We start from the raw sequence: 20,127 nt of genomic DNA on the forward strand, positions 1-20,127 counted from the left end.
CCCATCTCAAATCTAGGTGGCCATTTTGGACTGTCGCAGAAGCCCTTCAGCGATCTCCCCTCAGCCTTGATGACCGATGGCGAAATGCTTGGAAGAACTGTGACATACGGAATGGATTCCTTAGAGGACCCCACAGTATAACCTGAAGGCTCAAACCTTCCTCGCAAACAGTGGACAACCATCAACCGCCTCATAACCGGTCATGGTAGATGCTGACACCTTCTCCATAGATGGAAGATTAAAGCATCCCCATCATGGAATTCCTAATCCGACCCTGGAGCACATCGTTGAGCATTGCCCTCAGGAAATTCGCAGGCAGCCTACAAGAGATCCACGCTGTTGCACCAGAAGCTTTGGCCTGGATATCTGACTTGGATATTGACATTTGCTTTGCTACCATACAAAAGATTATTCAGTGCGCTTCAAAAAGTTGTGCATTGCATGGTGATTTTGAGGTGTTTTGGTGGCGCGATTAGGTGCTAGATTCAAATACTTCGTTGTTATAATCAGTCTCGTCACTTCTCGTTTCTTTTTCCTTCTGTTGTTAGCTCCATGCCCTCCTTGTCCAAATAATTGAAAACTGCACTAATTGTATGGCTGAAGCTGTGAACTCCACTGTTGTGGAATCAGGAGTACAAACTCTGAACCCTGCATGACACACAGCATCAAAATCTGCACGTGTGTGTGTGTGCCATTACACCACCTCACCCCCCTCACATACCTTGCTGGATCAGCCTGACCTGTCATAATCCTTAAAGAATCAGCTCTTCTGTCCAAATTGTCTCCAAGTGTTGGTCACTTTTAAATGCTTATCTGAAAGTGCCTGGGTTTATTTCCTGGAATTATAACTGGAAAGCTTATCGGCAGGAAATTGCACGTCAGAGATTGACAAAATGAGAGAGAAGTGACCGGATTTGGAGGGAAATAAGTCTGAATAGTTTGAAAGTGATGCCAGAGGTGATTTGTTGTATTTATTGTTTGAAGATGTACATTGCTGGCTGTTGCTGAGATCATTTGGAGGTACACTGGCAGCTCTTAATAGGAGTCCATTAAAGAAACGATTGGAAACAGGTTGCTAACTTGCCTAATGGCTAAATATGGTGGTGTACTAGGTCAGACACACAGGGTAGGACACCTGATCTGTGCTGTTAATTGAGCTCATTCATCGGAGCAGTTGGAGGGCTAGACCTGGACTTCATGCCCTCGGCTAGTCGGTCATTGTCCCCGGTCCTGATTATCCACTGACTCCGACTGGAAAGTGTGTGCAGACATCAACTGTGGATTGGATTATGTTGGGCTGTGATGCTCTCCAGTCGAATAGCCTGCTGACAATCGCATTCTAGTGTTTCACATGAGCAGTCACTTGGGTGAGAGTCCGGAGATCTGCTGGTGGATGCAGCACCATTCCTCAAGATAGTGTGTGCCTTTGGGAAAGGAAGGGAAAAATAAGTTGTTTTTTGCTAGCTGGCCATCAAGGAGCTAAGACATAAAAAGTTTTCTTAAACTACATCATTAGTTACAGTTTACATCGGGGGGGGGGGGTCTTAGTATATAGTAAAAATATTAAAGGGGCATGGTCTTTACAAAACATTTCGCAAACTTTTTGATTTTAATTGGAGATGGAGAATAACTGGAAGAAGGTCCATGTGTGTGTGTCGCTTTCAGCACAGTAACAGCAAACAATTTAAAGGGATTGTGTCTGAGCGCGCGTGGAAAAACATTTTCTTGTGACGTGCTGCCAAACAATGACGTGAATCACTGCTTTTCTGGCTCTACCTCGCTGAACAAATAATTTGCCAAACACCTTTTCATGAAAATGTGCTCCTTAAATTGTTTTCTTAAATTAGCAGAATTATTACAATGTTGGTGATTTTACTTTTTAATTGAAGGGTTTGGCTCCTTTTTAACTCTTTCATGAAGATGCTTTGTGTTTATTCAAATGTTATTGCTTCCTTACTGTGGCTGAGAGTCAGTGTGAAGATGTTGTGCAAATGTACATACTAATGGACAATACCGTCATTGCTTTGAGGTTTATTTTGTGCTCATCAAGTTTTGGGGATCTCGCGCTGGAGAAATAAACAAGTTCCTATTTTCAGGTACCTAATCTTGGCATCAAGACATTCCAGATGAGGTAGGGCAAATGTGCCTCATAAGCTCAACCCCCTGCACTAAAGTGACCTTTTTTGTTGCATTTCCTATGGCAGCTATCCAATAGCCTGAGATTACCAATTTAGTGCTGAATTAACAGCAATTTAGGGGCAGATTTAGGCTGCAGATGCAAACTTACTTTATCAAGTGTGTTGCAAGTGCTTTGAGTTTTACTCCAAGCTCGACTGTTCCAGCTCCCCTGGCTGACCTCCCATCATCCACCCTCCATAAATTTGAGTTCATTCAAAACACTTCTGCCCATATCTTAACTTGCACAAAGTCCTGTTCTCGCCATCACCCCTTTGCTTGCTGATCTACATTGGCTCCCGGTCCAGTAATACCTCAATTAAAATTCTCATCCGTGTGTTCAAATCCCTCCATGGCCATGTCCCTGCTTTATCTCTAACCCTACAATCCTCCACGAACTCTGCAGACCTCCAATTTCAGCCTCTTGTGCTTCCCCGATTGCCTTTGCTATACCATTGGCAGCTGTGCCTTCAGCTGTCTGGGCCCCAAGCACGAACTCCCTCCCTAAATTGCTCTGCCTCGCTCCCCTTTAAGACGCTTCTTAAAACCTGCCTCTTTTGATCAAACCTGTCCTAATATCTTATGGCACAGTGTTAAATTATATCTAAACACTCCTGTGAAGTGCCTTGGGATGTTCTACTACAACAACAACTTGTATTTATATAGCGCAGTTAATGTAGTAAAACGTCCCAAGGCGCTTCACAGGAATGTTGAGTCAAAAATTTGACACTGAGCCATGTAAGAAATTAGGGCAGACTTGGTCAAAGAGGCAGGTTTTAAGGAGCGTTTTAAAGGAGGAAAGAGAGGTGGAGAGGTAGAGAGGGTTAGGGAGGGAATTCCAGAGCTTAGGGCCTTGGCAGCTGAAGGCACAGCCACCAATGCTATGGCAAAGGAAATCTGGGAAGCACAAGAGGTGAGAATTGGAGGTATGCAGAGTTCTGAGGATTGTAGGGTTACAGAGATAAAGGAGGGGCAAGGCCATGGAGGGATTTGAACACACGGATGAGAATTTTAATTTTGAGGCGCTGCCTTAACGTTCTACTACGTTCAAGGCACTATATAAATGCGAGTTTTAAAAAAAATAAGTTACATTGTGTTTGAAATTCCACCATCAGTGCCGTTTACACCAGAACGCTAGCCAAAACGAATGGGTTAAGCTGCTGTGCCGATTTATGTTGTGGAAGGTAGGAAGATTACAGCAGTCTCTTGCCTGCAATGTTTTATTTGCAAAAGTGCAGTGGTGTCTGGTGATAGCTTCAACCGTCTGTCACCTGGAGACCGTTCCATTCTCCGTCACTTATGCCTATGTGTGATTGTTGAGCGAGTCTTGAAGTCAACTTTGTCTTTCACGACCTGACTGTTGCCAAGAGACTGCTGATCTTCTGAACGCTTCAGGCTTGCAGCCCTGAGATAAAGTTAGCACGATGATGTAGTTGGGTTTAAAGGACTGTCCAGAATCAAGGAACTCTTCTTAGTTAAGGCCATTGCCTAGTGAGAAACTGAGCTATACAGATAAGGCCTCCATTTCTATCCCAGATCTGTTCAAAATTAGGAACGCTAGTAGAATTCGGCCTCCCAACCCATCCCATGGAGGCGGAGGCCTATGGCAGTGACCCCAAGTTGAGATCAGAGCACTCCTATGCTGGTCTGTATTTAGCTCAGTAGCTTTGAGTTCTAACCTTTAAAATTTGGTTTTGATGGTAAGGCTTCCTCTTTTAAAATAGAGCAGCTTCCTCATTTTAAAAGGTTTGTCAGATAGCTGATTTCCCCCCTCATCTCTTGTCTCCAACATCTCTCACTCTGCTGTAGCCTTTCTTGTCTTTTATGGTCAATGCTCTGAAGTGTAATCTCTTATCCCTTCAAAGCTCCAAACTGCCTTGCATCCCTTCCTCCTCACTAGTTGAAATCCAGAGTCATCAAAAGTCTAACTCCTTTCTTTCCCACGGTCTCACCCCTAATCCTCCTCCAACCTACAGGCTTTTAAAAAACCTAACTTGGCGTCACTTGATCCCTGCTCATTGGGATCTCTGGTACTCTTCAGTGCTGGTGGTGCTATGGGTCTTGCACATAAAATGACTGTTGCTGACTCAGGAAGCAATGGTCACCTAACTGGCGGTGTGGGAAACCGACAGCATCGGGTGGAAAGCCGGTTTTACCCCGCGCCCAAGACTTAAAATTGGGCGGGAGTAAAACCAGCGCTGCATCCGATCCCGGTCTTAAAAACCTGTGGTGATTTATTTCTACAGATCTAATCTGCAGATTTTGCATTTTTCTTTTGCAGGCACGGAATTATTTGCACACATGGAAATCTCTCTGGAATGCCCGTGATGTCGAAGCAGGAGCTGCCGGCCCAGCTCTGCGCCGAGGGGGACCAGTACCTTGCGGGCGGCTGTCCGGCCAAAGCCACCGCCTGTTACACCACAGCTTTCAGCCAGAGCGCCGAGGCGACCGTCCGACACCTGAAAACTCTGGGGGAACGCGGCCTGGGCGACGTCGTGGCCGTGTTGGAGAGCTGGTGCGCCGGCCAGAGCTGGCTCCCGATTCAGCCGGCGGGCAAGGCGCCCGTCAGCGCCGGGGTGGCCGCCGTCTTCCTCTCGACGCTCAGCCCCGGCAACCTGGCGGCCTCGGTGCTGAGGATGGAGGCGCTGCTGAGGAGCGGGCGGCACCTGGAGGTGGTGAGCCGCTGCAACACCTTGCTAAACGCCCACCCGGCGCACTCGCTGGGCCTGCTGCTGACCCGGGCCCTGGCCTGGGTCCTGTCCCGGACACACTCGGGCAACGGGGTGGTCGACTACCTGCAAGCCTTCGTCAAGCGGCGGGAGGAGACCGTGGCGTTCGTCACCACCCGGCAGAAGGGAGACTTGCCGCAAATCGTCCGGGCCTTCGGCGACTACATCTCCCAGCGCGAAGAGGGCGCTGAAAATGGCGGCCGCGACGACGGCCTGCTCCGCGATTGCCGCCGTTTTCTGGCGGCCGTGGCGCCCCGTGACGTCAGCGCGCCAGGGACGTGCGCCGGCGGCTCGTCCCGCGATTGGCGCCGATCGGCCCCTGACGTCAGCGCGTATCGGGCGTGCGCCGCGCGCCTGCTGGGGGAGCGGAGGTTTGCGGAAAGCGCGGCAAAGTGCAGCGCGGCGCTCAAGCTCTTGGCGTGCCTCGTCGCCGAGGCCCAGCCTGAGCCTGAGGAGATCGCTCGGCTCCTCATCGGCCGGGCCGCCGCCCACTTCGCCATGGGCAACCGCCTGAGGGAGGTGATTCACGACCTGGCGACGGCCTTCGAGAGCTGCCCGGGTCTCGCCAGCAAACACTTGGAGCAGTTCTTCAGCGCTGGCGTCGTCGTCGAGCAGGCCAAGCGGTTCATCGAGGTCCAGTTCGCCGAGTACAAGGAGACGGTGCGCTGCCGGGCCGAGCTGAGATCGGACGGCGGGGCCGACCTCCTCCAGCCCGTCCTGGAAGCGCTCCGGTTGGTGCTCCACCTGGAGCCCGAGGCCAGACGGGACCTGCGGATCCGCCTGGCCGACTGCGAGCTGCTCTCGGGCGACGCCGGGGGCGCCCTCCGGCTGTGCCAGCGCCTGCTCGCTTCCGATCCGACCACCTACCACAACACCATCCTGGTGCTGCGCGGCTTCTGCCACCTCCACGCCGGCCAGCACACGCGGGCCCTCGAGGACTTCCAGGCCATCCTGGAGCACGAGCTGCCGCACCCCGGGAGCTGCGTCAAGGCCATGTGCGGCCGAGGCCTGGTGCGAATGCTGGCCGGCAGCCCCTACCTCACGGCTCTGGACTACATCACCGCCAGCCGCCTGCGGCTGGACGAGGCGGCGCTGGTTGTTAAGTCCTACGTTCCCTGGAACCAGCGAGGCCTCCTGTACAAAGTGCTGCAGGAGGAAGGGCAGAAAATCCTGCAGAAAAAACCCTCCAGCCCGTCAGCCAGGAAGAAGAGAAACGCAGAGCGTGGAAACCAAGGCTATTTTTTCAAAGAAGGGTATAGCTTTTTAATAACCAATGTCAATGCATTGATTTTTTAAAAACCTGTATCATTCAAGTTAGATTTCTTCCAGAAAATAACATTTTGGGTTGCAGGATATGAGTACTTTGAGACATGATGTCCAAAGCATGCTACACTTAGCACATGTAAGGTGACTTTGGAACTTGGCTCTCCACCACTAGGGGGTTACCTCACCTCATGTCTGGATCTGTTGTAGAAAAAGAAAGACTTGCATTTATATAGCACCTTTCACATCCTCGGGACGTCCCAAAGCACTTTACAGCCAATGAAGTACTTTTGAATTGTAGTTGCTGTTGTAATGTAGGAAATGCGGTAGCCAATTTGTGTACAGTCAGGTCCCACAAACTGCAACAAGATAATGATCAGATAATCTGTTTTAGTGATGTTAATTGAGGGATAGATATTGGCCAGGACACCAGGGAGAACTCCCCTGCTCTTCTTTGAAATAATGCCATGGGATCTTTTACATCCACCTGAGAGTGAGATGGGGGCTCTGTTTAACGTCTCATTCGAAAGATGCCACCTCTGACAGTGCTGCTGACTGCATGACAACAAGCTGTATTGGGGTCATTCGCACAATGAACACTGCAGTGCTCCACTCCACTGGTCGTTCACTCTCGTCGTTTGAGTACAGACAGAAGCTTCTGCTTTCCACTAACATTAAAAACATTGAGTAAGTTTGAAGTGCCCAGGGGTCTGTCACGCTTGGGTTGAAATGCACTGGATCATCATTGATGCTGGGGTTAGTCTTGCAGGCTAATGTGAAAATCACATTGTTGGCCTGTATGAATCCCATGGCATTACCTAGAAGAATGGAGTCCTCTCGTCAAAAACAGATTAACTGCTCATGTACCTGATTGCTTTTTGTGCAATTTTGCTGCATGCAAAATAATCCTTCAATTTATACTTTCAAATCAATGTGTAACTGGTGATTTTATTTTTCAAAAATCAAAGGGTGTGCAGCCACCAAAAGGCAGCTCAGTGCTTCATTGTGAAATCGCCTTTACTGTACCCCATCCTGTGGAAAAATCTGGAATTGTTTCCAAGTTCTTCACGTAAATTAGTTGCTTTTGGAGAGCAGAATATGTTGCAGCAATTCTGCACCAGCAAGGTCCTACAGACAATAGCCTAGTGGGAATGTCCTGAAGGGAACCTGCCATCCCTACCTAGTCTAGACTACATGTGACTCCAGTCCCACTCTACATGGTCAACTAGCGCTGGGCAATAAATGTGTCCTTGCCAGCGGCGTCCACGTCCCGAGAACAAATCTAACAATAGACTGTCAATGTTGGCTAGATCTCCTGTTTGTCTTCCAGTAGTGCCATATGGGGCTCTATAAAAGCCACTGAACAGGTGGACAAGGCCTCTGCTTAATGTCCCATCAGAAAAATAACACCTTCATACAGCTGTTGGTACTCATTTGGACTTTTGGCCTACATTTAAGGCTTGAACTGGGGCTTGAACCCAGAAACTTCGAACCCAGAGGCACAAGTGTTACCAACTGAGCCAAGCCGATCTCTGAGCTACTTTGATATCAAATGAACTGTATGGAGGATGGGTGGCATTGTGGCTAAACCCCCAGTTACATTGTGAAGTTGCTTCTAGTGACAAATGAATTTGAACTGATTTCTTGCTTTCCAAATTCACTCCATTTGTATTGAATGTGGATTTGGAGATTGACAGCAACACTTTTATTTAATTACTATATAGGTGTAGTTGGTTCAAAATCACACCTTTCCCAATCTGCCTGTGAATCTTCCTCAATGCTGGGGATAGTCCCGCAGGCTGCTAATGTGGAAATCACGTCGTTGGCCTGTATAATTCCCATGGCACTACCTAGAAGAACAGGGCTAATGTGCAAATCACGTTGTTGGCCTGTATAAATCCCATGGCACAACCTAGAAGAACAGGGGGTCCTCTCGTCAAAAACCGATTAACTGCTCGTGCACCTGATTGCACTTTGTGCAATTTTGCTGCATGCAAAATAATTGCTGTGTTTGTCCACACATCAACAGTCCGTGCACTTCAAAGTAATTCCTTGTATGTGAAGTGCTTTCGAATATAGTAAGCTGGAAGAGACCATGGGGTTGATCTAATTCACCTTCTCGCTGTTCTAGAAGTTGTAATAAATGTGTTTCTCTTCCAGGTACTTCTCCAGTTTGACCTTTGGTGAGCTATAAGCTACTTTCCCATGCAACCCTCCTTGTATTCTAGTCCACAAACCAACCACACTCTCAATGAAGTAATGCTTCCTTTCATTCCACCTAATTCTATCTCTCTTCAGCTTAGACTTCTGTTCCCTTGTTCTGATATCCCATATCAAATCGTTCTAATTGACTCTCCAAGTCTTATTAATTTGACTTCCTCAATTGTATCGCTCCTCACTCTTTCTTTCTCTCCAGCAAGGAGACTCATCCTCCTTTGTTTTATTCTCTAGTTCACCAATCATTCTACTCTACTTTATCTTTCCTGCAGTGAGGGTTCCATAGATTCACAATACTCCCAGGTGTGGCCTGACCAATGCTCTATAAAGTGACCAGATTACATCCTTTTAAGAACGTAAGAAGTAGGAGTAGGTCGTACAGTCAACCGCGCATTCATTAATGGCTGAACTTCTACATCAACTCCACCTTCCTGCACTATCCCTTGATTCCTTTAGTGCCCAAAAATCTATCAATCTTAGTCTTGAATATACTCATCGACTGAGCACCCACAGCCCTCTGGGGTAGAGAATTCCAAAGATTCACAACCCTCTGAGTGAAGACATTTCTCCTCATCTTGGTCCTAAATGGCCGACTCCTTATCCTGAGACTATGACCCCTAGTTCTAGACTCTCTAGCCAGGGGAAACAGCCTCTCCACATCTACCCTGTCAAGCCCTCTCAGAATCTTGCATGTTTCAATGAGCTCACCTCTGATTTTTCTAAACTCCAGAGAATATAGGCTCCTTCTACTCGATCTCTGCTCATAAGACATCCCAGGAATCAATCTAGTGAATCTTTGTTGCACCCCCTCTAAGGCAAGTATATCCTTCCTTGGGTAAGGAGACCAAAACTGTGCACAGTACTCCAGGTGTGGTCTCACCAAAGCACTATATAATTGCAGTAAGACTTCTTCACTCTTGCCTCCTGGCAAGGAAGGCTAACGTACCATTTGCCTTCCTAATTGCTTGCTGTACCTGTAACCTTTCTGTGATTCGTGTACAAGGACCCCCAAATCACTGAATTTCTTAGTCTCTCACCTTTTTAAAAATATTCTGCTTTTCCATTCTTCCTACCAAAGCAGACAATTTTACACTTCCCCACATTTATATTCCAACTGCCACCTTGCCCAATCCTTTTGCATCCTCCTCACACCTTACTTTCCCACTTAGCTTTGTATCGTCAGGAAAATTGGATAGATTACACTCCGTCCCTTCATTTAAGTCATTAATATAGATTGTAAATAGCTGAGGCCCAAGCATTGATCCTTGCGGTACTCCACTTGTTACACCCTGCCATCCAGAAAATAGCCCCTTTATTCCTACTCTGTTTTCTGTCTGTTAACCAATCCTCAATCCATGCTAATATATTGCCCCCAGTCCCATGAGCCCTAATCTTGTGTAACAACCTCTCATGTGGTACCTTTGTAGGATGTCTTCTGAAAGTCTAAATTTGATCTACACTTTTTTAAACATACAATCTAATGTATCCCATTTCCTTTCTTGACAGCAGTTGGACGTTGGTTTGATGTCTTTTGTTGATGGATTTATCTGCTAATTTCCCTTTCCTGATTCACCTTTGTCAATATTTCCCCATTAATCCTATGGTCTTTAAGTCCCTAGTCATTTTATGAGAGATGAACAAGTTGCTTTAGTATTTTTCTTTTTTCTCTCTTAGTCCTGAGAATTCAGAACAGACTGGCAGGATGGATAGCCACCATTTGCCATTGGTCTCTGGAATCTGGGATCGAGAGCACCTCACTATAGTATTCCATGCCTCTCGAAGTATATACAATGGCCTAGAAATTCACTATGGCCCCGCCAGCTGCCTAGCGCCCAAAAGTTAGCGCTGGGCGGGAAGCCTATAGCGATCATCAGATATTCATTGTTAGTGCCCCAATTCGGAAGCGGGCGCTATACCAGGGTGTGCCCGCCTCCGCTTGGTGCGCTGACACTGAATATCAGCGCTCTTGGCGCCGCTGCGCCAGGCGCTGCGCAGCGGCAGGCTGCGGTACTGCAGGCCTCCTCCTCTTAAGGGGGAGCTGCCTGCAACGGGGAGTTCGCCGCTGGATAGTGCCGGCAAATGAGCCCGGCACCACGGAGAAGTGCCGGGCTCGCGGAAAGCAGCCGGCAATGCCGCGGGGGGGGGGGGTGGAGGAGGCTAGGGAAGGAGGTGCGGGCAGGCGGCCACCGCAAAAGCGGCCGGCCGCACCTTCCGCTTTAAAGCGCCCCACTAAGGCAGCAGGACGGCCCTGTTTTCTGGTCGCTGTTTGCGGCCGCTTCGGAGGAGGCGGCCGCAACTAAATATGGGGATCGGCGCGGTTTCGGGGCAGAACCGGGGCACTGCGCACACCGATGACGTCATCGGTGCCGGCGCAGCGCTAACGGCTACCGCCGCCAATACCGCTGCGCTGAATATCTGCGCAAACTCATTTTTGGCGCAAAATCACCCTTTAGGCGTTAACTGGGCGCAAAGCTGGCAGCGCCTTAATGAATTTCTAGGCCATTGTCTCCTCTACATATATCATTGCCTCTCGGGGCAGCATTATCTATAGAGGCAGCATTTAATATGAAGTGTTTACCTGGCATAGAGCCTTGCCTGCTGGGAGCACATCGGACAATAGCACGTGTACTGCCCACTATTCGCCATCCATTAAAGAGTAGAAAATGACATGATTGCTCCTATGAAAATCTGATGTATACTCCCAGTCAGTGAGGGTTCACAATCCCGAGTGTGCATTCCAAATATTGGTCTTTTATACTCGATCCAAGGCCAGTAGGTATAAGGCCACAATACAAAAAAATGCTCTGACCTGACTAGTTAGGCTGAATGACCTGTTTCTGTGCTGTATATCCTACATTTGATGAGTTTTAAAGGAAAAAGAGCCTTGATTATTAAATCCCAACACATTTGTTTTCTCCTAGAGATGCATTGGGTGTTCATTACTTGGCCTTGCTGCTGTTGGAACTGGACCCATCAGACGAGGTCTCCCGAATTCTGTCCGCAGACGCCCTCTACCAGCTCGGTCGGACCGAAGAGGCTCATAAGACACTGCTGGTATCGCTCGGCAAGAACTCTCAGCGTTCCTCAGTCCTGGCTCGGCTTGCCCTGCTTCAGCTGAGGAAAGGCTTTCTATATGATGCCAACCAGGTACGGTAACGGGTGCTGTAGGAAGGTGGAATCGGGGTGGTTAGCGTGAGGTGTTGTCCAGCTTGGTATTCCCTGGTAGCAGCAGTTTGTTATTGGGAAAGAGGAAATGCCTCTGGTGGCCTAATCAAAGCTTTCAGAATTTTAAAGCAAATTGTTGATGCACAAACCCGTAGACGTTTACAGCACAGAAGGTGGCCATTCGGCCTATCATATCTGTGCTGGTTCTTGCTAGCGCAATCCAAAAGTAACTGCACTGCCTCACTCTCCCGATGGCCCTGTGACTTCCTCTGCTTCAAATGTTTATCCACTCTTCAACAGTGCTCCCTGCCTTTACCACGCCCTGTGATCCATCTTCAACAAGCATGTGTATGAAAGTTTTTACTAATCCCTCTGCTAAGTCTTTCGAATTCAGATAAGATGTTCGAATCGTAGGGGACACAAATTAAAATGGATTAAAGTTTGGATAAACAAGGGAATTTGGGGGGTGCTGTTTCACCCAAAGGGTAATCGAGTCCTGGAATTGAAGGAGATTGAAGCAGGCGGTATAAATGTGGTCAGAGACAATTAGACGTGTTTGTGGAGAGAAAAGGGATTGACTGATATGGTGAGAAGGGAGGGGTAGGTAGAGGTTGATCTATGACCATTAAACAGACTCATTTGAACCTAATGGTCTTTCCTTATTCTGAAGGTTCTCATGATTTTACTTCTAGCAAGGCTGCTGGTTTGGAGATTTTATGGGAGGAGAATGGATGAATTGTGGAATGGGATCTCCAAATTAAAATCTTGGAATTGCATGTGCTAAAAAAAGGTTGTAATTTATTCATTTATGGTACACCAGTAGCTTTGTTGGGGAGTGGAACGTGAATCTTTTGGCCACAAGATGGCAGCAAACCTCTGGTTATTTCTTCAGGCAGCCAAAGCTATTTTTTTCCCTCAATTGCTTCATCAACTTGAATATTTAACTAACCAATTCTGATTTTTATCAATAAATGCAATGGACATGTGATCATGAGTTTTTGGAACACTTTGGCTGTGAAATAGGTTATAAAGAATTGCACTTGTCTGAATTTTAAGCCTGTTGGGAAGGACTGAGTTAACTGGAGGGAAGGCTCATGGGTGAATTGGGTATGGATTGCAGATTTTCGTCAAAATAGAGGGTGCAGGTAGTTGGCTAGTCTGTCTGAAGGTATGGGTGCCCATAGAATGGTAGAGGGCAGGTTACAATATAGGAGATATGGGCCCTGCAGTAATGGTACCGAGGAGTGGGTATAATCTAGGGCTGTACAAAGAAAGAAAGACTTGCATTTATACAGCACCTTTCACAACTTCGGGACATCCCAAAACGCTTTACAGCCATTGAAGTACATTTGAAATGTTGTCGCTCTTGTACAAGCGAGCATCGAATTGTACTGAGGGGTGTGTAAAATGAGTCCGGGCACCTGTGGAAATGGCATTGCGGGGTGAATTGTACATTCCCTGTCATTTCCAGCAGGAAATCTCTGAGGTTGTGGGGGAAGCGGCGGCAGTGGGGAGCCAGCAGAGTGACTCCTGCAGAATTTCCAGCCCAAGTATGTTTATGTGCAACTCGGGCCACCGACTCCAAGGCTCCATATTGGCCATACTGAAGCTCCAAACTCTACACACCACTGGCTCAGCAACATTAAACTCCAACGGACTGCTCAGGCTGTACCAGATGATGTGCAACAACCTCGGTGTTCTGCTTGACCCGAGCCTGACCTTCCTGCCCCACACCAGGGCAGTCTGTTCTTCCACCTCAGTTACTTGGCTTGTATCTGTCTCTAACTCTTTCCCTCCAGTGATCAATCTAATCTACACCTTCCCTTACACTCTCCTCACTGGCCGCCCTTCTTCCAGCTCATCCAGAATTCTCACTTGCACAAAGTACCAAACCCCATTACTTCCATTCTCTACATAGCATTCCTGTACCAAACCATCAATTTCATCCTCCCTTTCAAATTGCTCCACCATCTAACTGCACCTCATCTGAAGGATCATCTCAATTGAAAGATTGAGGCTGTACCCTATGATTCTGCATTACTACTCCCCTTTAAGGTCACAACTCTGCATGCTCTGTGTAGCTTCCCCACTCAACCCTGTGCTCTCTGCCTTGCTACTTTTCCTTCCCTATCTTAACAACCTTCTTAAAAACTCACCTCTTCAACCAGGCATTCACTCCCACCTCACCACAGACTTTTGCAATGTCCTCCCAACCCTCCACCACAATTTGTAAAGTCCTGCTGAGATGTCCTTTTGCCATGAGGGAAACTGTACAAATACAATTTGGTGCCCTCTGCTGGGAAACCTGTGGAAGTGAGCAATCTGCATGGGTCCAAGGCCTGCTCCAGCGTGTTACACTCTCTATTGTCACAGCATGGCACTCCAACCATATAACTCCATTCAGTGCTGCTGCCAAATCAAAATTGCTGGGACATCGAAGCAGGCTGCCTCAGTCTTGCTTGTCTGGCTATGCTGATTGTGGCTCACCGCTATGAATGTGCAGGCACGGTGGCTCTTTCCCTGCACAGTGTGTAATGGAGCTCTGATTTGTCAGGAAATCTGGAGTGCTTATTGTGTGCAGACTTTTTCAAGTATCCAGTGTCTGCATCAAGCACTCCCAGGTCAGGTGTGGCACAGCTAGAGGCAGAATAAAGCTCTCTCTACTCTGCTCCAACAATGTGCCTCAGAAAAGTGCCCCCTACTGCACCAGTGTGCCATTTTTCCATTTACTGCATCAATCTGCCCGAGTGCCAATGCCAGTTAGTGCCAAATTACAGGCAGTTTTGTGCCCTTGCCTATTGGAAACTAAAATTCACATCGGCCCCTTGGAGCCAACAGACATGGAAGACTTTTATCCCATCAATCAGGGCTGGATTTGAACTCTAATACTGAGGTGAAAGACCAGTGCCTATCAGGAGGAATGCTGACTAGGCCCCTGTGCAAACTGCATGCCGTTCCTTCAAACCGTGCCATGGGGTCTTTAACGTCCACCTGTACCTTCAAACGGGACCTCTCTAACATCTCCAAAGAAAGGCACTCCAACAATGCGGCACTCCCTCATTACTGCACTCGAATGTTGGCCTAGATTCTGTGCTCCACTGATGGAGGAGGGCTTGAACCTACAGCCTTTTAACTCCGAGGCAACAAGTAGGAACTTTTTCCGCTACATTTGGCATAGGAATTGCTGGACGGAGAAAGACCACGGCCCATCTAGTGCGCCTTCTCCCATCCTGGAAGTCGCATGGTACAACAATAATGGAGCTGTTGACTAATTATGGCAATCAATCTCTATCAATTAGTCTACAATGATACCAGGAAAATCTCTGGTGAAATTTGTGAACCATAAGTCCAAAGTCACCTGTTTCTCCCAAGCCTGTCACAAGCACTGTGACCAGAGGTGTTATAATAGTGGTAGTTCATTGTGCTACACCTGCAGCATTAGCAGTGATGACTCCAGGATGCGGGCACATAATATAGGCCGCCCCTCCGATGCAGTACTGAGGGATTGCTACATTGTCAGAGGTGCTGTCTTTGAGCCAAAACATTAAATTGAAATCCTGCCTTCCTGTTCAGATGGATATTAAAGCAGTAATGGGGAAAATGTCGGGTTATTATTCTAGAGATCAAATGGGCCAAAGAAGTGCTCCTCGTCCAAGCCAATTTTACCAATATTTACCCAACCGGCAGCTCCAAGGAAATAACAGACTCTGAACCAAGCTGATATTTTTTGAAGATTTCACCTCCAGTACTATGATGCTGTAAAAATGCTAACGCGAGTTAGATGTCAGGAGGAATTTTATTCCTGCAACACTAGACACAAAAGGCATCAAGGGGTATGGGGAGAGAGCAGGAATATGGTATTGCGCACTTGTGGACCCAACCATGATACAGCGTCTGATGGCCAATGTCTCAGCTTCCATTGCAGCACAAGCAGAAGCTCAGACTGAAGTCATGCAAGCTCACCTTGTTGCCATCAATGGCTACAGTCACCAGTGTTGAAAGGGGCTTACAAGATGTCACAGCAGTCCAGCTATCTGTCCTCCAACAGATTACAGGACGGATTACAGGACGACCGAGGGAGTGGCAATGCCCCCGTGGAGCACGAACCTGATGTCCTTTCTCCGGATGACTGCAGTCGTCCTCCCAACACTGCCACTCTGCCAGTGGCTTTGCTGTTGCCTGTCAGCCAGCCAGCCCAGACTGCTGCCGCCCATATCTAGGTGGTGGTGCAGTCTAAAGCCAGGCCTACTAGACCCAGAGCTGCTCAAAGTCGTCCTGCAAGGCCACCTGCAGTCTCCCCCACTTAAAGTCAGCACCCACCCACCAGCCATGCTGCAGGCACTGGGGTAGCACTGCATAGGAACACTCGGACAGGCAAAGACACACAGAAGACAGGCACTTAGAGAATGCACAAGAGTGATTTGTTGAGTTTTGTATAAAACATTGGAATGTTTTGATTTATAAATTTGGTTTGGAATGCTTGTTTTGTGTTGGCTTTTATTGTGGCCAAGAGGACACTGTAGCGGTCAGTAAGAGAGGGAAGGTAAGGTGTGGGACTGTTGGTGAATGGGGAATTGGGGTTGCGTTCACTGGTACCGAAGTCGGATGAGCCAAGTGGATAACCCTTGTCGCCCAGTAGCCACCCTCTGGTTTGTCGTGGTGGCTCAAATGCAAATGATACACCGGACTGCTGCAGAATGAAGGCATAGTGGCTGCTGTCGGGATACCGAGCATTGACTTGCACGATGCGCTGAGTATGGTTGCACACCAGCTGGACATTGAGGGAGTGGAATCCCTTCCATTTGCGGTACATCTCCGAGTTCACATGCAGCGCCTGCTAAGCAACGTGTGTGCAGTCAATGGCATCCTGCACCATGGGGAAGCCTGTTAGCCTAGTGAAGCCACGCGTTTGCTCCACCTGCTTCTCTCTGGCAAGAGAGAATTAAATGTGTTCACCTCTTTGCATACAGAGCCTCATTGACCTCCTTTATACAACAGTGAACTGAGATGTTGCAAATGTCGCCTGCTCCAGCCTGGAAGGAGCCTGACGCATAAAATTTCATGGCCACGCTCATCTTCACAGCCACTGGCAATGGTGTCTTCGTCCTGCTTTGAGGCTGCAGGTCTGCCTGCAACAGGTGGCAGATTTTAGTGAGCACCTCCTTTAGTGAAGCGGAAATGTTGCATGCACTGTTCCTCACGGGTTGAGGTTGAAGTAGGAAAAGTGCTCCCTGAAGATCCTAGGTGGATATGGCCTCCTGCTGAGAGCCTTTGTCCCCTTCGAGCAGCTTGTCCTCCTGTGTGTCGCCTCTGCTCATTCTCCCTATCGTGCTGCAGGCCAAGGGGGATTCAAAGTACAGCACCCATGCGTGGGAGCAACTGGTCTGAGCAGAAGCCTTGAAGTAACCTGCCACACCATTCCCTTGAGACTTCAGCAACTTCAAATAAGGCACCAAACCAAGAAACACCTCTACAAACTCTCCAAGAACCAGTAGAAATCAATCCGCAACTAACCTGAAATCCCTTTTTAAATAGCACTGGTGGGTGGGTGGTGGTCCTTCCTGCTGCTGAACGCATGTTCAGCTGTGGGAAATTGAGAGGGCGTTAGCTCCAACATCAAGGTCGAAAATGGCGCGATCTGTGTACTCTGCATACTTCCGGCATACGCTCCCTGCATCGACGCAAATGACCTCACCAAAATGGCGTCCAGCACGGCACGCACCAGAAGTGCGTGCGCACTGCGTGGATGCCATTTTGAACACAAAACGGTACTGTAGAGCTGAAAAATTGGGAGCTATGGCACCAAATTTATAGGCCTCAATCTTAGGGTTGCAAGTCCGGTTGTAAACGTCCACTCTACACAATTTAGTCAACTATGTACAGGTAGACTATCCCTTATCCGCAATTCCGAAATTCGAAAACCTCTGAAAACCGAAAGTTTTTTCGTGGAGCGTAACTAGAGTATTTATGGTCTATATTTATCCCACTATTTAATTTACCAAATTATTACTGTACAAATAAACTGTAATACTATTTATAGTCTTTATTTATCCCACTCAGTGTGAATATTAAGGTTCGCTGCAGAAATATTAATGTGTTTGCTTAAGGGGTGCTGCCAGACCCCCGCTAGGGTGTTACATACTGATTCTGAATACCATTCTGAAATCCGAAAAATTCCGAATTCCGAAAAACATCTGGTCCCAAGGGTTTCGGATAAGGGATAGTGCACCTGTATTAGGATTTTCAGAGGGTGAATATGATATGGAAAGGACATACAGAAGGCCCCCACTGCCTCCTTTGGATCAGCAAATTGAAGGAAAGATTTGATAGAGGGGGTATGAGAGGGATCATGGGATTAAATATTTACTCGACGCTGGGACTGGCCAGGTGGTCCTTAGCGGTTTTTTCAGATCCTGTACATTCTTATAATTAATTTGTGTGTTATTTTGGTGATTGTGTCAGGGTCTTCACCAAGTTCTTTGAGGTCTCAAAAAAAAGTTTCTTTTTTTTTTGTAGCTAATAAAGAAAGTTATAGAGATCGGTGATACCTCGTGCCTCCTGCCCATAATGGACATCTTTAAGTCAGAAGATCGAGACCTAATGCAGAGACACTGTCACTCCAGTGCCATGTCAATCCTACAAAATAAGGAAGGCGACACATATGTAAAGGAAGCAGTGGCCTATCTCTCGCTGGCCATCATTTCATCAGGTTAGTGGCAGAGGTCTGATTTTTAAACTAGACCTGATCAATGAGATTACATTTGGAGTAGTAGCCTAATCCTGATCCAAGAATGACTAGATGGTGATGGGGGGCAACTAAAATTCACAAAAAAGGAATCTAAGAATTCTTGTGAATCTAAAGAATAGATTGGAAACTTAATGATCTCAGATGAATATTTTTCAACCAGTTCAAAAACTGAGTCCATAGTGACAAATTTACCCACAATTCTTGGCAAAAAAAAAGGTATTCTTATTGTGTCACCTTGAGCACTGTAAATCGGTGAGGATAGAGTGCATATTAGGAACTTGGGTACAGGGGTAGGCCATTCAGCCCCTCGAGCCTGAACCGCCATTCATTAGTCATGGCTGATTTGTACCTCCACTCCATATCCCTTGATACCATTAGCTAACATAAGTCTATCAATGTCATTCTTGAAAGGACCATTTGTCCCAGCAGCCTCAGCCTTTTGGGGGTGGGGGGGAGAATTCCAGATTTCTACTACTTTGTGTGGAAAAGTGCTTCATTTCCCTCCTAAATGACCTAACTCTAATTTTAAGATTATGTCACCACCCCCACCAGTGAAAATAGTTTCTCTGTATCCACCCTATCAAATCCTTTTAACATTTTAAACACCTTTTTAGGGAGACAAGAAATGGCTGCGAGGCACTCGTAGATTAGAGAGCACAAAATTTAGTGAAAGGACTACCTAGCCTTTCATTCAGTATTTTAAAATTATTATGTATATATAAAATGAGCCATCCAAATCAGATTCATTTCCTGGGCTGTGCTGAGTTAGGTGCCCTAAGCTGAGGAAAGTGGTAGGGGAGCTACCACTAGCTTTGGCGTCCCCTGGCCCAGGCAGAGGAAGAAACATTACCAAGATCTTGCACAGCTAAATCATTTCCCTGTGATTCTTCTCAAAGTGCATGTGCATGTTGGGCAAGGACAAGATTGGACTTGGCTGAGATGCTTTCACGCCCCTCCCAACCCATAAACTAATAATTGCTAGCATTTTCCATGTAGGCTGGCACATGAATAGCAGAACAAGGTACCAGAACTAGAGCTGTATCCCAGTGAGGGTCACTCTCTTCAGAGAGGTTTTAGATCTCTTGTGTTGTTTAAGGTCTTCATAAATAGATATGAATATCCAGACCTGAAATTGCTAATTTAATCGAACATTCTTTTAGCAGTTAGTGTTCATTTGCTTTGAGTAATGGGTTTGCATATGGTTCCAGGCTATCTGCAATTTAAGATTACATTTATAGATGGTAACTGCAGTGTTTGATGTCAAGTCCACCTCTGAAACTGTCTTCTTTCACCTCTGAGACATCACTATCCTTAGCATGCCGCCCTTCCCCACCCCCCCTCACCACTGCTGAAACTCTCATCCATGCTCTTGTCACCTCCAGCCTCTTCCAATATCTCCTTTCCAGTCCTGAGTTCCATCCTACAGAAACTCTTAACTCAAAAGGACTTCCACTGTCCACACATTGTCTTGTTCACCTGTCGCTACTCTTCTTGTCAACCTCCACTGGAACCTCATCTCTCATTGGCTTACTCTCATCTTCAAATCCGTTCAGAAACTCTGCATCTTCAGGAGAGACGGTAATTTCTGTCAGTTTTGCATGAGGGTGTGAAATAACAGATACTTTTTAATATGGAAGAAGTTCTCTTTGGCGCAATGAGTATTTGTTATCTCGTTTCCTTAAGCGAGAGCAGAAAAAGTTCAGCATATATTCTCAAACACACTGAACACATGGGACATCTCTGCTCGTAGCAGGGTTGTGATTAATGGAGTGTGTCTGTTCTCTGTTATTGTTGGACACCATGAAGGTCTGCTCGCCAGGACTCCAAGGC

At 47.3% G+C, this 20,127-nt stretch overlaps 1 protein-coding gene and 1 long non-coding RNA gene across 2 annotated transcripts in view; one reads left to right on the plus strand and one right to left on the minus strand.

The window, feature by feature from the left end:
• ttc34 (tetratricopeptide repeat domain 34) overlaps positions 1–20,127 on the plus strand; it is a 90,532-nt gene that overhangs the window by 6,030 nt on the left and 64,375 nt on the right. The window contains exons 2-4 of the mRNA XM_085967285.1: positions 4,457–6,157; positions 11,306–11,531; positions 18,066–18,258. Of these exons, the coding sequence (XP_085823411.1) occupies positions 4,494–6,157; positions 11,306–11,531; positions 18,066–18,258 (2,083 nt within the window). The 5' untranslated portion in view covers positions 4,457–4,493. The remainder of the gene's footprint in view (positions 1–4,456; positions 6,158–11,305; positions 11,532–18,065; positions 18,259–20,127) is intronic.
• On the minus strand, positions 561–5,209 carry LOC147100741 (uncharacterized). Its single transcript, XR_015073555.1, has 2 exons — positions 4,971–5,209; positions 561–1,424 (listed from the first exon to the last, which is right to left on the minus strand). It is a non-coding gene; the product is annotated as an uncharacterized LOC147100741 (long non-coding RNA).

The sequence above is a fragment of the Somniosus microcephalus genome, chromosome 25 (genome assembly GCF_052327205.1).
Source record: "Somniosus microcephalus isolate GS21.2 chromosome 25, FLI_Smic_1.0, whole genome shotgun sequence".
NCBI classification, from domain to species: domain Eukaryota; kingdom Metazoa; phylum Chordata; class Chondrichthyes; order Squaliformes; family Somniosidae; genus Somniosus; species Somniosus microcephalus.